This window comes from Trachurus japonicus, chromosome 3 (genome assembly GCF_045865225.1).
Source record: "Trachurus japonicus isolate A0001 chromosome 3, Traja_1.0".
NCBI classification, from domain to species: domain Eukaryota; kingdom Metazoa; phylum Chordata; class Actinopteri; order Carangiformes; family Carangidae; genus Trachurus; species Trachurus japonicus.
The window spans coordinates 14,961,765-14,977,478 of record NC_140909.1 but is presented as its reverse complement, the minus strand read 5'-3'; the positions used below and the strand labels follow the sequence as shown (position 1 = coordinate 14,977,478).

The 15,714-nt window shown below is 40.7% G+C and overlaps 2 protein-coding genes across 3 annotated transcripts; one reads left to right on the top strand and one right to left on the bottom strand.

The window, feature by feature from the left end:
* Nucleotides 1-443: 443 nt before the first annotated feature.
* On the bottom strand, nucleotides 444-5,530 carry pdcd2 (programmed cell death 2). Its single transcript, XM_085763662.1, has 8 exons — nucleotides 5,215-5,530; nucleotides 4,305-4,413; nucleotides 3,822-3,878; nucleotides 2,769-2,957; nucleotides 2,014-2,196; nucleotides 1,782-1,882; nucleotides 1,452-1,565; nucleotides 444-836 (listed from the first exon to the last, which is right to left on the bottom strand). Exons 1-8 carry the CDS (start codon nucleotides 5,395-5,397, stop codon nucleotides 654-656), a joined length of 1,119 nt encoding a protein of 372 aa, XP_085619788.1. The 5' UTR covers nucleotides 5,398-5,530; the 3' UTR covers nucleotides 444-653.
* Nucleotides 5,531-6,800: 1,270 nt separating this feature from the next.
* rhoua (ras homolog family member Ua) lies at nucleotides 6,801-14,387 on the top strand. 2 transcript variants are annotated; one of them, XM_085763675.1, is made up of 5 exons: nucleotides 6,898-7,077; nucleotides 7,108-7,239; nucleotides 7,753-7,811; nucleotides 10,171-10,359; nucleotides 11,440-14,387. In XM_085763675.1, the coding sequence occupies exons 1-5, from the start codon at nucleotides 6,957-6,959 to the stop codon at nucleotides 11,722-11,724; spliced, it is 786 nt and encodes a 261-aa protein (XP_085619801.1). In that variant the 5' UTR covers nucleotides 6,898-6,956; the 3' UTR covers nucleotides 11,725-14,387. The 2 variants fall into 2 exon arrangements, with proteins under 2 accessions (XP_085619807.1, XP_085619801.1); XM_085763681.1 differs by having other exon boundaries at nucleotides 6,801-7,239.
* Nucleotides 14,388-15,714: the final 1,327 nt, after the last annotated feature.

The following is a 15,714-nucleotide window of genomic DNA, read 5'->3' as shown; positions in this document are numbered from 1 at the left end:
GGCATTGCAGGAGGATAACTGACCACTGACTGTCAAAAAATGTCTAAATATCAGACATACACTGTGCTTAAAGTTATTTATATTATCAGTGAGGGACTAAAATATGAACATAATTAGATGAATACCTTTAGACAGCTTTGTTGAAATGTTTATTATGTGAGAAGGCACAAGATTATATTATATTTCTCATCATCAGCACCAGCAGACTAACCTGTACCAGAACGTCTCTGCCTGTACGCAGCACTGGAACTGAACATAACCCACAAACCACAAAGGTCAGAGATACCGCTGACACTTTGCTCTTAACAGCCAGATTTTTAAAGTATAACAGAAAATGTGTAGAAATAGCAGGAAACAAAAATCTGTTTAAATATCTGAACCTTTAAATGTCATGATAGATACAGTATGTCCTATCAGTTATACATTTAGTCTGTTCCTTATAAAAAAATACATTTGGCTCAAATGCAGTTGCTATCTGCCCCACAAAAAACATCTTCATCTCCTCCTTACCGTCTCAGGAGTTTGACCCCTCACTCAGCTGAATATCACAGATCTTTACGTTCAGTCCGTGTTCAACCAGTAACGTGTCCAGTGACGTCACCACATGTGATCGAACCAGTTTCTTCACTGCAGTCTGAGTTCAATACGTTGAATTATGAATGTTCAGTCTGTTTGTCAGTCTGATCAGAGCTGAAGTCCTGCTTCCAGACGAACTCGGGGCAGTACTGGTTGTCATGGTTACAGCTGGCGGAGCAGGTGTAGACGGCCAGCGTACCCCAGTCGATACTGGCCCCTGTTGCGTCCACACGGAGGCTGTTTAACAGCTGAGGCATCACCTAAACACACACACACACACACACACACACACAAGTCAGCAGATGTATTTTTCATTTCATTTATTACGGTAGTTTATTTGAAACGGGACTCCACATATTCATGAACATTACAAAAACAATTATTTGATATGCAAATATGTCAGATTTAGCTAGAGAGATCATTTCCATCTGTAGTCCCATTGTCCACAAACAAATACAATTACATTTAGACAAAGACAAAACAAATGGTAAACTCAGTAGTACATCACATAACGGTTGCATTAATCGGGAGGATGGTAAAAAATTGAAGTGCATTTATCCGACCATAGTTGACGTAAAGTGCTATTTGAGATTCAATAAAGTGCATCAGCAGGCAGTATCTGTCATAAAGTGCTATTTTTAAAGTGCCTACGGTTTTTAATAAAAGAAATAAATGTAAACACTAAGTGTAAACACTGGACAGATACAAATAGTCACGAAATTCACCAGTCTGGGTCTGGTAGTAGCGATTTTATTTTTCAACGAAAAATCTCTCTGGCCATTGATTAACAATCGGAGAGGTTTTCTTCTGCTCTGTTCAAGGCTGCACAAAAGGTCTTAGACTGGATCACTGGGGATTTAAAAAGCAGTAACTACCTGAAACTCAAAAGTCCTCTTGGCGCCACAGGTGCATGGTGGGATGTCCTGATCTGAGGGGATGTGCTGAGGAGAGATCCACAAGGGAGAACCACCTCGACTGTAACGCACCACCTGAACACAACACACAACACTGTGAGACTGAAGCGGAGGAAACAATCAGCGTAGACTTTTCTAACTCCACATCATCAGAGTCTCTGATTATTTAAATGCACAGTGTGTAACTCAATTATTTGAGATAATGTAAATATACCAATCAATATATAACATAGGGATGAAACATTAAATAATACATATAGCTTGCAGATGTCACAATTTTGTCATTTTTACCTGATGGGGTTCTGGTGCAATCTTTTTTTTGAACTTCTGAAACACTTTGTTGTCTTCGGTCTCACACGTGGCCATCTCCTCCAGCTCTGCCTCAGCCAGCGCTGCAGAGAGAACAGAGTCAGGACCGATCCCTTCGAGAGACATGCTGATAAAGATCCAATAATCAAAATGATCAATCATACTATGAGAACTGCATTTTTAACCTGTATGTTGAGTATGATTTAAAACGTACTGTCTGCTAAGGAGGGACAGTCTGCACCCCTGTGAGCACTGTCCTCCTCCTCCTCCTCCTCCTCCTCCTCTCCTTCAGCCTCCTTTGCATCTTCCTCTTCCCCCTTTTGCTCCTCTTCCTCAGGCTCGGTGACCAGCTCAGACGCAGGGAAGAGGAACGGAGAGGTTGTGACAACAGGTGCTTCTGTACAGGAACAGACAAAACACAAAGATTCCTAAATACCGTCTCTTTCCAAAAAAGATTAGCCTATGTCAAAACCATATCGGCAGATGTGCGCCAAAGTAAAGCTAAACACACAGACACTGGTCCATTTATTTAACGTAACATTGAATCGGTAGGAATTCAAATGTTAGCGTATCATTTGTAATTAAAAAAAATGATTAAAATAAACTTAAACATTTGGTATAGATGACAACTAATAACTCTAATATTTCAAACACTTCCCCTGGGGGATTAATAATTGGTCATATACTAATAGATACTTAAAATATTTTGTGTGAATAATAAGTAATGTAATTATATTTGACTATATTTGATTTTTACACATTCATAGTGTTGTAAATTAATTAATGCATAATTATCGTGATTATTGCTCTGACAATAATCGTACCAAGACAATCTATAATTGTGACATCCCTAGCTGGGACATTTGAAAGCGTCTTACAACTATAAACACTGTAAAACGCTGTTCAGAAAATCCTCCATCCATGCATTAACAACTGAAGCTAAACAAGCCCTCATCATGTCTAACACACCTTGGCTGCCACACTCCTTCTTGTGTGCGTGTTTCCAGTGGAGGGTCTGGTGATGTTTTCCACAGTAGGTCACAGTGTGACAGCGAGAGCAGGCTTTGCTGCCAGGGCAACCGCACACCCAACACAGTTTAACTCCAGAGACGGGCAACACACTCTGGTTGTGTTCAGGATCACTGGGGGGGTCATCGTCTGAGAGAGAGAAAAAAAATAGATGAGAAAAAAATAAAAAATCATGGTACACAAAACAAGGCTCGTCAGCGTTGTGCATGTACAGTAACTGCAATATGAAAACATCATGAAAAGGTCATGCACATAAAACTGGTAAACCACAAAAAGGTCCACAATTCACAAACCTGCAGAAATACACATTAAAGGGATAGTTCACCCGGGGGTCCGCACAGCAGTATTTGTCCATATAATGGTTGTGAATGGTGCTCACTTTTCTTCGTCCAAAAAGACACGCCAAAAAACATCCAAATACCTCCATACTGCTCGTCTGTAATGTCCTTCTTGTATTGAAGCCCCGACATGAGAAATTGTTCCGAAAAAAATTTAATAAGTCTATATTTTAAGCTTGTTTGTAGCGGAAGCTCCCAGTGTCTCAGTTCACTGCTCTTCCTGTGACCGACGGAACAATTTCTCATGTCTGGGCTTCAATACAAGAAGGACATTACAGACGAGCAGTATGGAGGTATTTGGATGTTTTTTGGTGTGTCTTTTTGGACGAAGAAAAGTGAGCACCATTCACAACCATTATATGGACAAATAATGCTGCGCGGACCCCCCTGTAACTCAGAGAAGCCACGGAGGACTCTGAAAATTCTCCCAGCCCTTAGTCGACATGAGGGTGAGTAGATAATGAGTGAAATTTGAATTTTGGGTGAACTATCCCTTTAACAACAAATGTTGATCACTAGTAGCTACTGATGAGATGAGCTGTAGAGGAGATTCAAGCAGTCAGTCAACATATATGCATTTTGAAAACATCTGTACTGTTGACCTAACAGGGTGATGGTTTACACTTTTCACTGATATCCTTGCAAATGCACAAACCTGGTGGGGGGTCGTAAGGGTAGAACTCGTTCCTCCTGGGTAGCTGACTTCTGAAAACTGAATGGAAAGAGAAAATAACCCTGTCAGAGAACATGAAAGAAAAAGGCATCAAGTCTTAAGATATTAAGACAAGAATAGTTTAAAGTTTGGATGAAATAAGATAAAGAGCAAAGTGGCTGCAAGTACCGAGATTACCTAATTTTTTCTCTCAATCAGTCGTCTATTGTGTGATCTATAAAATGTCACATTTTCTTACAGTCCACAGCAACATCTTCAAATGCTTTGTCTGACTAAGTCTGAAAACCAACATGGACAGAGAAACAGTGACCCCATCATCAAAACAGCTGATGATTCATTTCCTGTTTACTGGCCAATATATTAATTAATTTATTGCTAATTAATGTAGCTCTTTTGGTGAGCTGTCACTTCTGCTATAGTGTAACAAAAGACGAGCATAAAAACCACAGTAATGGTTTCAAGTACCTTTCATACAGCGGCTGTCGTTGTGTTTGTAGCACTCGGGAGTCCTGCAGCAGAACAGAAACAGTGTCCTGTGGAAAGTGCTGTCCCGACCAGACACCGGTCCGTACACCTGCAGCAGAGGAGGACAGGGGTGACCACACTGAGTAGTTCAAGTGAGTCTGGGTTTGTTTGTTTGTTTTAAAGGAGCTGAATCAGAGATGGGTTCATGTAAGTCAACCTGGTGTTAGGTGAGTGCCATTCAGTCACTCTTTAATTACTTATCTTTCAATTCCACTTTAAATGTCCCTAAAAATGTCCACAGGCTCACGGATATTAGGGAGTTTTCAAACGTTGTATTTACTTAAGTGCTTTAAATATGTTATAGCTATATTACTCACATGTGAAATAAAGCCTTCCTTCATTCATTCATTCATTCATTCATTCATTCATTCATTCAATATACAAAGTTAATGTTTGTTTTTGTTTTTTTACTTCATTGCCCTTAATGCACATTAACAGGCAATTAACATTAACAAATCATCTTGAGATAGGGCCTAATCTGTCATGGAGAGATAGCACAGTGTAAAGGTAGAGCACACAATACACTATCTAGTTCTGTACTAACTACAAAAAGGGATATTTAAAAAAAAAAAAAGTTAAATGATAACAATATCAGTAAATAAATGTTTAATTTTGAGGTATAAGAGTCCTAGGCAAGATAGTAAATAACCCATGGGGTCCATCTTCTCATAAAAATAGGTAGGCTACAATTAAGACATGTTTTTAAAAGAAACAAAACAAAACAAAACAGGCTCCTGTCACACAAACTGTTCACCAGTGTGGCTGAATTACATTAAATTCATTTTAGCTCTCAATCTGATATCACCTCCATACAGACTTCCATATTACACGGTGGTGTTTACTTCCTAACCTGCAGCAGAAAGGCCATGGGCAGGCGGCAGCTCTCACACTCCAGCTGGGCCGGGGAGGGCAGGTCTCTCTGGCTGAGCCACGCCGGCTTCCCCCCCACCTTACTGGGGAACTGCGGGGCGAGGAGCCGCCACGGCGCCGCCTCCTCCAGGAAGCCGAGCACCGTCTCGCTGCCGCCGGACATGTTGCAGCAGGGGCTCCGTCTGTCCGGTGGAAAGGTTTATTTCGTTTTATTTCTATCAATAAGCTAATAACTGTGTGGTAGAGTAAAGACTCTCTTGGACATGTCAACACACATGGAGCTCTCGTACAACTCTTAAAAGTGTCCGTGTTGAAACAAACAGAGGAACTGTTATTGGTTCCTCATTTCTTGATTCAGACTTTTTATTCAGAAACACACAGAAATACTCATCCAAATTAATATGATGCCTTATACAGTATAACTTGCCTGAAGCTCACAATATTGTTATTTATTTTAATCTTATTTCCAATAAAGGATGAAATTGTAAATATTAGGCCTAGCCTATCATATTCTGCCACTAGATGGCGCAAATGCAGCGTCCGTCTAAAGGCGTCAAAAGTCTAATTAGCTAAATCTGATGCATTTAGTTTGGAAAACATGTAAGGCACCTTATATTTCAGTTTTATGATGGGTAGCTCAGAGGGATTTATATTCTACTTTACTGAATTTATTATTAGGCCTATTGTGTGTTAAGGTTAAATCTGAATAATGATAGTTGTCTTGAAGAGGGAGTCTTTGGGACTTCATGTTGAGTTCACCTGTTGCAAAGTTTTTCACAATACTTCCCCCCCTCAAATAATCAACCAGATTTGGCCAAGGTCCAGCATCAAACACTGCATAGCTAATATTATGTTACAAGTTTGTATAGGCCTAGCTATCTGTTGATTTGAGTGTGAAAGCGTGAACGTGCAAACCCTGAAGGAAATAAGGGGAAAGTTAAAATAAGTTTTTATCCCACTAAATAAATAACATCAGAAACACGATCTCTTATTAGATAGATAGATAGATAGATAGATAGATAGATAGATAGATAGATAGATAGATAGATAGATAGATAGATAGATAGATAGATAGATAGATAGATAGATAGATAATTTATTAGGCCTAGTACAGACTCTGGGTCCAGTTATTATCACTGTTGTTGTTGTTATCATCATAGGTTTGACTGGTCTCTCTCTCTCTCTCTCTCTCTCTCTCTCTCTCTCACACACACACACACACACACACACACACACACACACACACACACACACACACACACACACACACACACACACACACACACACACACACACACACACACACACACACACGCCGTGATGTCATTAGGCAGCTCGGTGCTCTGGGTGACTGGACGGACGCAGCTGTAGAGGAGCTTCACAGCCGAGTCTCCGCTCTTTTTAATCGGACTTTAATTCATCTTTAACCCGGCTCTGATGGTCCGGACACTGGACCCAGACTGGTCTCGGTCTCGGTCTCAGTCTGAGGATGTTCGGGCTTTTCACAAGTTCAAACTTTGCTGTTTTCATCATGGAAACTAGAGAGAAGTGGAGCGCAGCGACGACCGCAGAGTCAGCGGACCATCATCGGCCGTGAAACCGGACGGACCAGCGGCGGACGATGTGAGATCTGGGACCGAACCGGGTCTGAATCTCCTCACTGGGTCTCCCCCTCCTCCTCCTCCCCCTCCTCCTCCTCCTCCTCCTCCTCCTCTGTGCCAAATGCCTCCGCGGGGCGATGGGAGCTACAAGCCGGACCCGGTGCCCCCTACTCCGCCTGTCCCGCCCAGGAGGGTCCGCAGCCGGGACAGGGGCTCCGGGAGGACGCGGCGGTCCGGGGCAGCAGGGGCAGCGGGGGCAACAGGGGCAACAGGGGCAGCGGAGAGGCGGGTGAAGTGTGTGCTGGTGGGGGACGGGGCTGTGGGGAAAACCAGCCTGGTGGTCAGCTACACCACCAACGGGTATCCCACCGAGTATGTCCCCACCGCGTTTGACAACTTCTCAGGTAATAAAGGATGGAGGAGAGACACTGAAAAAAACAAAAAGTTCAGATATAGGCTAAAAGACTGACCCACACAGACTGTTGGTGGAGTAGAGTGAAATATAAATAGCCTACACATGTTAGAAATAAATGTATCTTACATTGGAAATAGTTTATTTCATGTTATTTGATAACTAACTTAATTCTAGCTCAAGATGCTACTCTCAATGGGAATAGTGAATAGATTAAAAACAGTTTAACCTCCAAATGACCAAATCAAGTAGCCTATTAGTCATCATACTGTAGTTCAAGTCTATTTAATGTCATTTGATCATTTAGGCCTACAGAGTTCTACTTTAGATATGCTATATATAATACGCTATAGATAATATGATCAAGGGAATAGATTAAAAACTGTTCACAAATTTAACCTCCAAATGACCAAATCTGACCCTATTTAGCTACTACTTTCTTCAGTGGAAAGCGACACTACACTTGTTATTGACCTTGTGTGTTTGTGTGTGTGTGTGTGTGTAGCGGTGGTGTCAGTGGATGGGCAGCCAGTCAAACTACAACTCTGTGACACAGCTGGACAGGTCAGTGATCTCAACACACACACACACACACACACACATACATACACGCACACAAAGAAAGCCAGCAGCATTTCCTGTTGTTTTATTTGGGCTGGAAACAATGCTTTCTTTCTTTCTTTCTTTCTTTCTTTCTTTCTTTCTTTCTTTCTTTCTTTCTTTCTTTCTTTCTTTACTTACAGCTGAGGAAACATAACAATCATCTGGTGTTTTGTAGGCTACTGACATCTCAAAAATGTTGCTACAATGCATTTACAGTCTTCATATGCATAAATACATTTAAGTTTTGTTGCTGTGTCCACATTTATTTGATCAGTCATTTGAGTGGGACAGAGGATTGTCTACGTAGTTGGACCAACACAACACTGAGCACTAACCTCCAGGAGCTAAATATCCAGTTTTACAGCTGATATCTCAGTTAAATTCAGTTTCGGTCTCAGTTGGGCTCAGTCTTTGTCCAGGAAACTAGCTGCTGGTATCTGGCTGGTTTTTCCCAGGGGAGATTCTCTGGCACACAGGAAGTGATGCAGTCGTGTCGACACTTGCAGCAGCTGTTTATGTGAGGAGGAAAAAAGTCAAAGACCTGTCAAGTTAGGATGAGATACAACTGGTCCGACAGAGAGCTGATGTTTACGGTGAAACACAAATAGTTCATTGATAACGTCAGATATGCACTTTACCTAACTGATAATAATAATAACAACTGTATAGCCTACCAGCCAGTCTGTGAGCTCCTGAGGGAATCAGCTCCAGAGACAAGCAATGGAAATAGGATTTATAAATGAAACAATAGACATCGTTATAAAAAAGATTGGTAACACTTTATTTGACGCCTATCTCTATAATGCATTATAACATACTTATAATGAGTCATAATGCAGTTACAGCACTGTATAACTATAGTTATAAACACTCATAATTGATATCATAATGATTTATAACAATAATCATAACACACTATAAAGCATTTTATCATGACTTATAAGGTCAGGTATTATAATAAGTTATTATAACTGTTAGTAACTCACTGACAATGCCCACATCGATAATGTATTATAAGAATGGGCTTATAGACATGTATAACTATCATTATAAACACTCATAAATTACCATAAGGCTTTATAACAATAAGCATAACACATTATAGAGCAATTATAACTCTATTATAATACTTGTCCTTATAAGCCATTATAAAATGCTCTATTATGTGTTGGTTATTGTTATAAAGCCTTATGATAATTTAGAGTGTTTATAATGATAGTTATACACGTTTATAAGCCAATTATAATACATTATAACTATATTTATAATGCATTATCGATGTGGGCATTGTCAGCCAGTTACTAACAATTATAACGTATTATAATAACTGACCTTATATGTCATGATAAAATACTTTATAGTGTGTTATGATTATTGTTATAAAGCATTATGATCATTTATGAGTGTTTATAACTAAAGTTATACAGTGCTGTAACTGCATTATAACTCATTATAAGTATGGTTATAATGTGTTATAGAGATAGGTGTCAAATAAAGTGTTACCAAAAGGGTAATATTTAGCAGTTAAAGCAGAAGTAAGCGATCCGGTCATTTTGACTAACTTCTTGTCAGCCGATGGAGTTAGCAGTCCCCGCCCTCGTCACCACATTCACGCGCATCTCTTGGCTGCACACACAGAGAAGACCGCCCCTTCATGCCGTTCTCTCTCCTCATTGGATAAAGGTTGTAGGATACAAGGAACGTTTTCTACTCGGCTTACAGCAGAGCAGAGTGACTGACAGACCCGTGTTTCAGACCAAACACTCTATATAAGTGATTGCCGTCGGAAGATATAACTATTTAGGACTTATATTAACACAACATTCCGCTTACTTCTGCTTTAAATCAACAATATCACACGTTAAGACGCCATAAAGCAGAAATCGCCATCATCCTCTGCACCACAGGGCTCTCAGATGTGAAAACAAAATGAATGGGAGGATCACAGGCAGAGGAGTGACACACTGGGAGATCAGACCACTCAGTGTCACTGGACAACACCTCTTCCTCCTCTCACATGCACACACACCGAAAGAGGAAGAGAGGTCTCAAAAGTTGGTTTTCCTGCTCCACTTGTGGGACTAAATCTGAATCTGCTCTGTTGCTTCCTCTACTTTGAACTTATAATCACTTTCTCCCTCTCTGCCTTTCCTTCTCCTGACAACACACGACACTTCTGCTGCACTGGTCACTTTTCTTCTGTTTGTCCTGAATGCATTACTGTAATAAGCGCAATTTAGTGGTTTGGTTGGTGAGTTACTGAGTTTATCTCATTGTTTTTTGACGCCTTCTTGCTCTCGATCTCTCCCAACCTTCGCAGGATGAGTTTGACAAGCTGCGTCCTCTGTGCTACACCAGTGCAGATGTGTTCCTGTTGTGCTTCAGCGTGGTCAGTCCCGCCTCTTTCCAGAACGTTCCTGAGAAGTGGATCCCGGAGATACGGAGACACGCCCCGTTCGCTCCGCTTGTACTTGTTGGGACGCAGTGTGACCTTCGAGAAGATGTCAAGGTGTGCTTATTAACATATATCATCATATAGATATCTATATCTGTTTCAGCCGCTTAGATTTGTATCAGTGTGTAAAAATCCGACTATGTACAAACTAACATGAGCAAAGTTTGTACTTCTTTGTAGCTGCATCCATCTTTCAACAATCTTTCAGGGCTGTTGAACCTCAGTGTTTCTGATCTTATGGAAATCATCCAGTCAGTCATTTTTAGGATACAGTAAAGTAACGATGATGCTCTTAGAGGATGCAAATGTTACTTTTGTCATTGTTCTGGATCCTTCTTACTGTCTTGGTGCCTTAGATGATCTAATATAAATCACATGGAGCCTGAACAAAGACCTCCAACTTTTCGTGAACTGCAAAGAAAAGAACGGATTGTTTTGCCAAAAGTTCAATGTTTGGACAATTTTACGACATTTAACAAAGTTTTATTGAGTAATTGATTTGTGATATTTTCAGTGGCTCAGCACACATAAAGATATAATATCTTTTCACGATGGTTTACCAAATGCTCGCAAATAATGTTTAGAAGATTAAACCAACACTAAGGAACTTTTCAACCTTCATAAAATATTTTCATAACTTTTGTGATGATACATCGACTTACAACAAGTTGAATGACACCTCTGTCATGGCCTGAGGGGGTCTGTATCTCTTTCTCTGGCACTATAAGCAGCTTTGAGGAGCATGGTAGGAACCCTGCTCTCACTTAAGTTTCACTTTCACTTTTGCGAGTCACAACAAGGAGGGAACAGGCAAAACAGCACTTTAGCAATGGATTATGTTTGTGTTTTCACTTTGAAATGATCCACTGGAAACAGAAACTTAGTTTTGATGTCTTCTGTTAATTTTAATGCAGGATATTTACAGGGCTTCACGCTAGTGTTCATGGGAAATGGAGTCTTTCTTCAGGCAAAACACTACCGCTTTGGTCCACAGGCGCCGCCAAACTCAACCAAAACTGAAAGTTCTTTAGTACTGCTTTAAATTGTAATTGGTGAAGGCCTTCACACGAACAGCTCTTTATCTTGCTGACTGAAACTACCAACATGAGATCTAAAAGCGTGTTGTTTGTTTAGGTTCTCATTGACCTGGCTAAGTATCGGGAGCGGCCCATCGACCCAGTGGACGCCCAGGACTGTGCCGTGGAAATCGGAGCTGTGGCCTACATGGAGTGCTCCTCTCTGACCCAAAAAAATCTCAAGGAAGTGTTCGACACAGCCATACTGGCAAGTCTGCAGAACTACAGCTCCCAAAAGCACCAGAGAGGGAAACAAAAACGACGAAAAAAGCAAAGGCAGACACCGGACAAGATGAAGAGTCTGTCAAAGTCCTGGTGGAAAAGATACTGCTGCGTGGCCTAGAGCAGACCTGTGGTTGGGTCTGAAACTCTCTGATCCTCTTTTGACTTCATCCTGGTCTGTATATTCAGCAGGGTTTGGGTTCTGCCAGGACTCACTTTCAGTTTGGGTTTCTCTCTACTGAAGCCTGATGTTGAGCAGGACCTCGACTGGAGTGTGGCTGAGAACCAAAGTTAAGACTGTCGTGGATCTAAAATGCATTTGTCTTTGTTTGAAGAGGGGTTTTCGTCTTATCGTGGATGAGATTTACTACTGAGCCCAACCTGGTTCCAGCAGAACCTGCTCTGAAAACCAAGCAGCAGCCTACTGCTGTGTCCAAGAAAGAACCAGGGATTTTTGTGCTTAAATGTCCTTTTTCTAACCTGGTTTTAATCTCAGCCTGCCTCCAGTATGAGCTCTACAGGAGAAGGAACCTCTTCCTCCACAGCCTAGTATGGATATATGTAGCCTTGTTTTGTAGCCTGGAAGGGCCATGGACTGTCTGCGGGCAGTCATTTTTCATAGAGATTTTTCTAACTTGTCCCCTACTTTAGTCTGGTTTCCAATACTCACGATTAAAAATAACCGCCGACTGAAATAGAGTGGCTCTCAGAACAAAACTCATCCTTATTTACATTAGAAAACAGGACCAGACCTGATCATTTCATCACTGGACATTGATTTAAAACAAAAAGTCCAGCGCATGGTCAATTTTTAGAGCTTCTTTTTCATAACTGGGGTCATTGTTGTTCTAATGAAAGAGCTTCCTTCATTAAGCAGCTAATAATTTTATCCTGGTCACATGCCCAGTTTATTCTGGTGCAACCTACAAACCTAATGTGGAACCTGCATTTTTAGTCATGATCTGTACTAATTATGGAGTTTGGTCTGGCTTGGTTATTGGCGGGTTTGTTTTTCATTGTCCAGCCTCTGTGGAGCGAGACAGTGAATAAGTCTAGTCAGACTCAGAGTCTAGTCAGATTCATATCACATCTTATTTGGAAAACAACTAATACCAATGCATTTCTCTTCTCATGAGGGTAAAAATCTATTTTTGTCTCATTAAAAAAAAAGAAAAAAAACTTGGCCAATGTAACCTACAACATATCTTCGTGCCAGCCAAGGATGCTGTACAATGAAATGTGTGAATGTGGTGAAAACACAAGTATTGTCTACAAAGGCAAGTTGGATTTTTACCCAAGAATACACAACATCTAGGAGTCAGTGACCTACTTTGGGTTTCCACTGGTGGCTGAGCTAGTTCATCATTCACGTCTCTCCCACATTAGTACTGAAGGACTGTATAGAGGCTGTGAAAATGGACTGGTACCTACCTATGCAGCTTGGTTACATATACATCTTTGGACTATGGAGGTTGACTGTTGTCTGGCAAGCACTTGATCTTAATGGACCAGGAGGACGTTGTGCTGCTTTAGTGTTTTTCTCATCTTCATCATGATCACATTGTTCCTCAAACCCACAGCTTTGCTCAGTGCAGTAGCCAGGTGACTTAAAGGAAGAAATCACTCTGAGAATATGGAGATTTGGATTTGAATCATTCATTCTGCAAAAAAAACAACAGGTTATTTACTCAGATAACTGTATGAGTTTGATTTTCTGTTTCCAGCTACTAAAACAGCCTCAAGTGTGAGCACTTACAGTAAGAGCTGGATCAACAAAGTGCTCTTTGCATGTGTTTGAATTTACAAAATGGGCTCAGCTTTTTCTTTGTGACAGTTTGCAGCAAGAAAATTATTCTGACCAAACTAAAGAGAACAAAGCTGGATTTTCTTCTTAGCTTAAAATGCAAAGACTGTGAAGTTTGAATTATGTACGTGTTCAGTCAAAACTTTTCTTCTAGTTTGAATCATAATGTTTGTTGCTCTGCATTTTCTCCATTTATCTCCAGAGCTCGATCTTCTGCGTTATCACAGTGATCAGTGTGGATTATTACTACCATTCGGAGTCCGTGCTGCGTTTATACTACAGAGACATCCATTGTCCATCCTATGTCTGCTGTACGCTCAGTTAGTTCTGCAGCCGCCTCTGCAGCCTGTTTTCTCCCCTCACAGATTGAGTTTTATACGTTGTGAACGTTGATAACAAAAAGTCAAACTGAAACATAAAATATGTGGCTGTTAAATACTCCACCGCCACACCTTCCTTTGTACATTGTAGCGACTAAAACAAGAACAAAACCCTGTAATTTACAACTATTTCTCTACAGTTCCTACATCTGAATGGCCCTTTGTCTTAGAGTCACTGCAGCAGAAGGAAAAAAGGGTGCAACCAGGTTGGAGGTTGTAATGGACTGAAGAAGATCCGCTGTAGTTCAGTAATAATCGTTCATATCAAACCGCTCTTATCTTTTAATTCTTGAAAAAACCAACAAACAAACTAAGAATAATGTAAACCTTTGTCTGGCTTGTAACATAAAGTTTATAAGACTCTTCGGGTCCAGGGTTAACATCTACACTGTTTAACTGTTCAACCATTTCATAACATTTCATTTGACAGCCGATATTCTGCTGGTTTTGCTCAACTTTGCTCAACCTCCATGTTTCTGATAATGTCCATTGAAAGTCCACATTAACCTTGTTTGGGTCGGGAGTGGTTTAGTAAATCCTGGGCAAAGGGTGAAGGATATCTCATTTTCTTAGTGCAAAATAAATGTTAACCCTGAGCTTTTACCAGCATTTTTGCTTACCTTGTACCATCTTCTGTGTGTGTGGTTCAAAGTTGGTTCTCTACTGGTGAAATGGAGTGAGCAGCGGTGTGCCTCATTATTCAATTGATAATAATAATTACTTTAATGTGTAGTTGAACCAGTCGAGAAGTGACTTAACTATAAGCAAGGTCACTGTAATGCTTCGACCAAGTCAAGTATCAGACACTGATACAACTGCTATTGTTTTGCAGTTTGGCAAAAAAAAAAAAAATCCACGACATCCATCCAAGACAGAGCATGAGCAGACTTTTCAGATTGAAAACTTTTCAGATTAAAAAGTCTGCTCATGCTGAGTTTAGGCCTCAGTGTGAAGCTGTGACTCCCGATTTAAGGACTGTCTCTTAACTGGAGCTGTTTAGTTGTTTTATACCGAAGATGCTGCGACAACTGCGACTGAATGGGCTCACTGTGTCGATGTTTTACTCATGATAGCAAATGTATTGTTTCTTGCTGGGGGAAAAGGCATAATAAGATACTTGTCTTGCTGTTTGTCTGCAGCCTTGGGTGATGGTGGATTTAACTAGGCTAAAGGTCACATGGATCCTTATGATAGCCGGCATTTCCTCTGTCAGGTTTTACTAGTCATAACAGCATAGTAAGTTTCTCATCACACCGGCTTACGCAGCATGTGATTCAGGCCTGTAGTCAAACAGAGAAAAATACAACCTCATTTATGGTTAAAGCAAGTTCAATTAGTCACCAATGGTTTGCATGTGCCTGACAAGGATTCGAGAATGAATCTGTTTTTGTTTTGTTCCCATCTCTAGCCTGTGTATACCTGAATACATAGATTCGCTTATTATCCTTTTAAGTGAGTAACTTTTTTTTTAGCAGCATCACCTCCATGTGGCCATGTGCAGAAACGTGACAGTAAGAGAAGAGTCATAAAGGCGGTCAGCGGACTCAGTAATATCAGCTAATATGAGCTACCAAAGAGCAAAACCCCAGAGTGTATTTAAGTGAACAATTGTGCCTATTTTTTCCTTATAAATTCAACTTTTCAGACTGAGATTATGTTATATGTCTTCACAGTCCCACTTTAATGCTTAAAGTGAAGTCGGAGTGAGCTTGCTAATCCTCAGCAGGATGTGTCCCTCCTGTATGACAGATGTATGGTTTTGTAATGTAGAGCAGATGGGTCTCTGAAAGTGAACTGTTGTGTGTAATATGAAGATATGATGATGGCTGACTGTCCACCAGGTCAGTAGTCAGAGGATTGTGCTGTTTACTGGTTGTTTTTTGTCAAGGTGAGACAGAAATGTTACATTTTGCATGTGTGGGACAAA

Bases quoted from the DNA above. Each gene is read 5' to 3' on its own strand.
- pdcd2 (XM_085763662.1), bottom strand. From the start codon at position 5,397: ATGTCCGGCGGCAGCGAGACGGTGCTCGGCTTCCTGGAGGAGGCGGCG. The intron at 4,414-5,214 runs GTTAGGAAGTAA...CCTCTGCTGCAG, and splicing joins CCATGGCCTTTCTGCTGCAG to GTGTACGGACCGGTGTCTGG. The intron at 3,879-4,304 runs GTACTTGAAACC...CTTTCCATTCAG, and splicing joins CGACAGCCGCTGTATGAAAG to TTTTCAGAAGTCAGCTACCC.
- rhoua (XM_085763681.1), top strand. From the start codon at position 6,957: ATGCCTCCGCGGGGCGATGGGAGCTACAAGCCGGACCCGGTGCCCCCT. The intron at 7,240-7,752 runs GTAATAAAGGAT...GTGTGTGTGTAG, and splicing joins CGCGTTTGACAACTTCTCAG to CGGTGGTGTCAGTGGATGGG. The intron at 7,812-10,170 runs GTCAGTGATCTC...CAACCTTCGCAG, and splicing joins TCTGTGACACAGCTGGACAG to GATGAGTTTGACAAGCTGCG.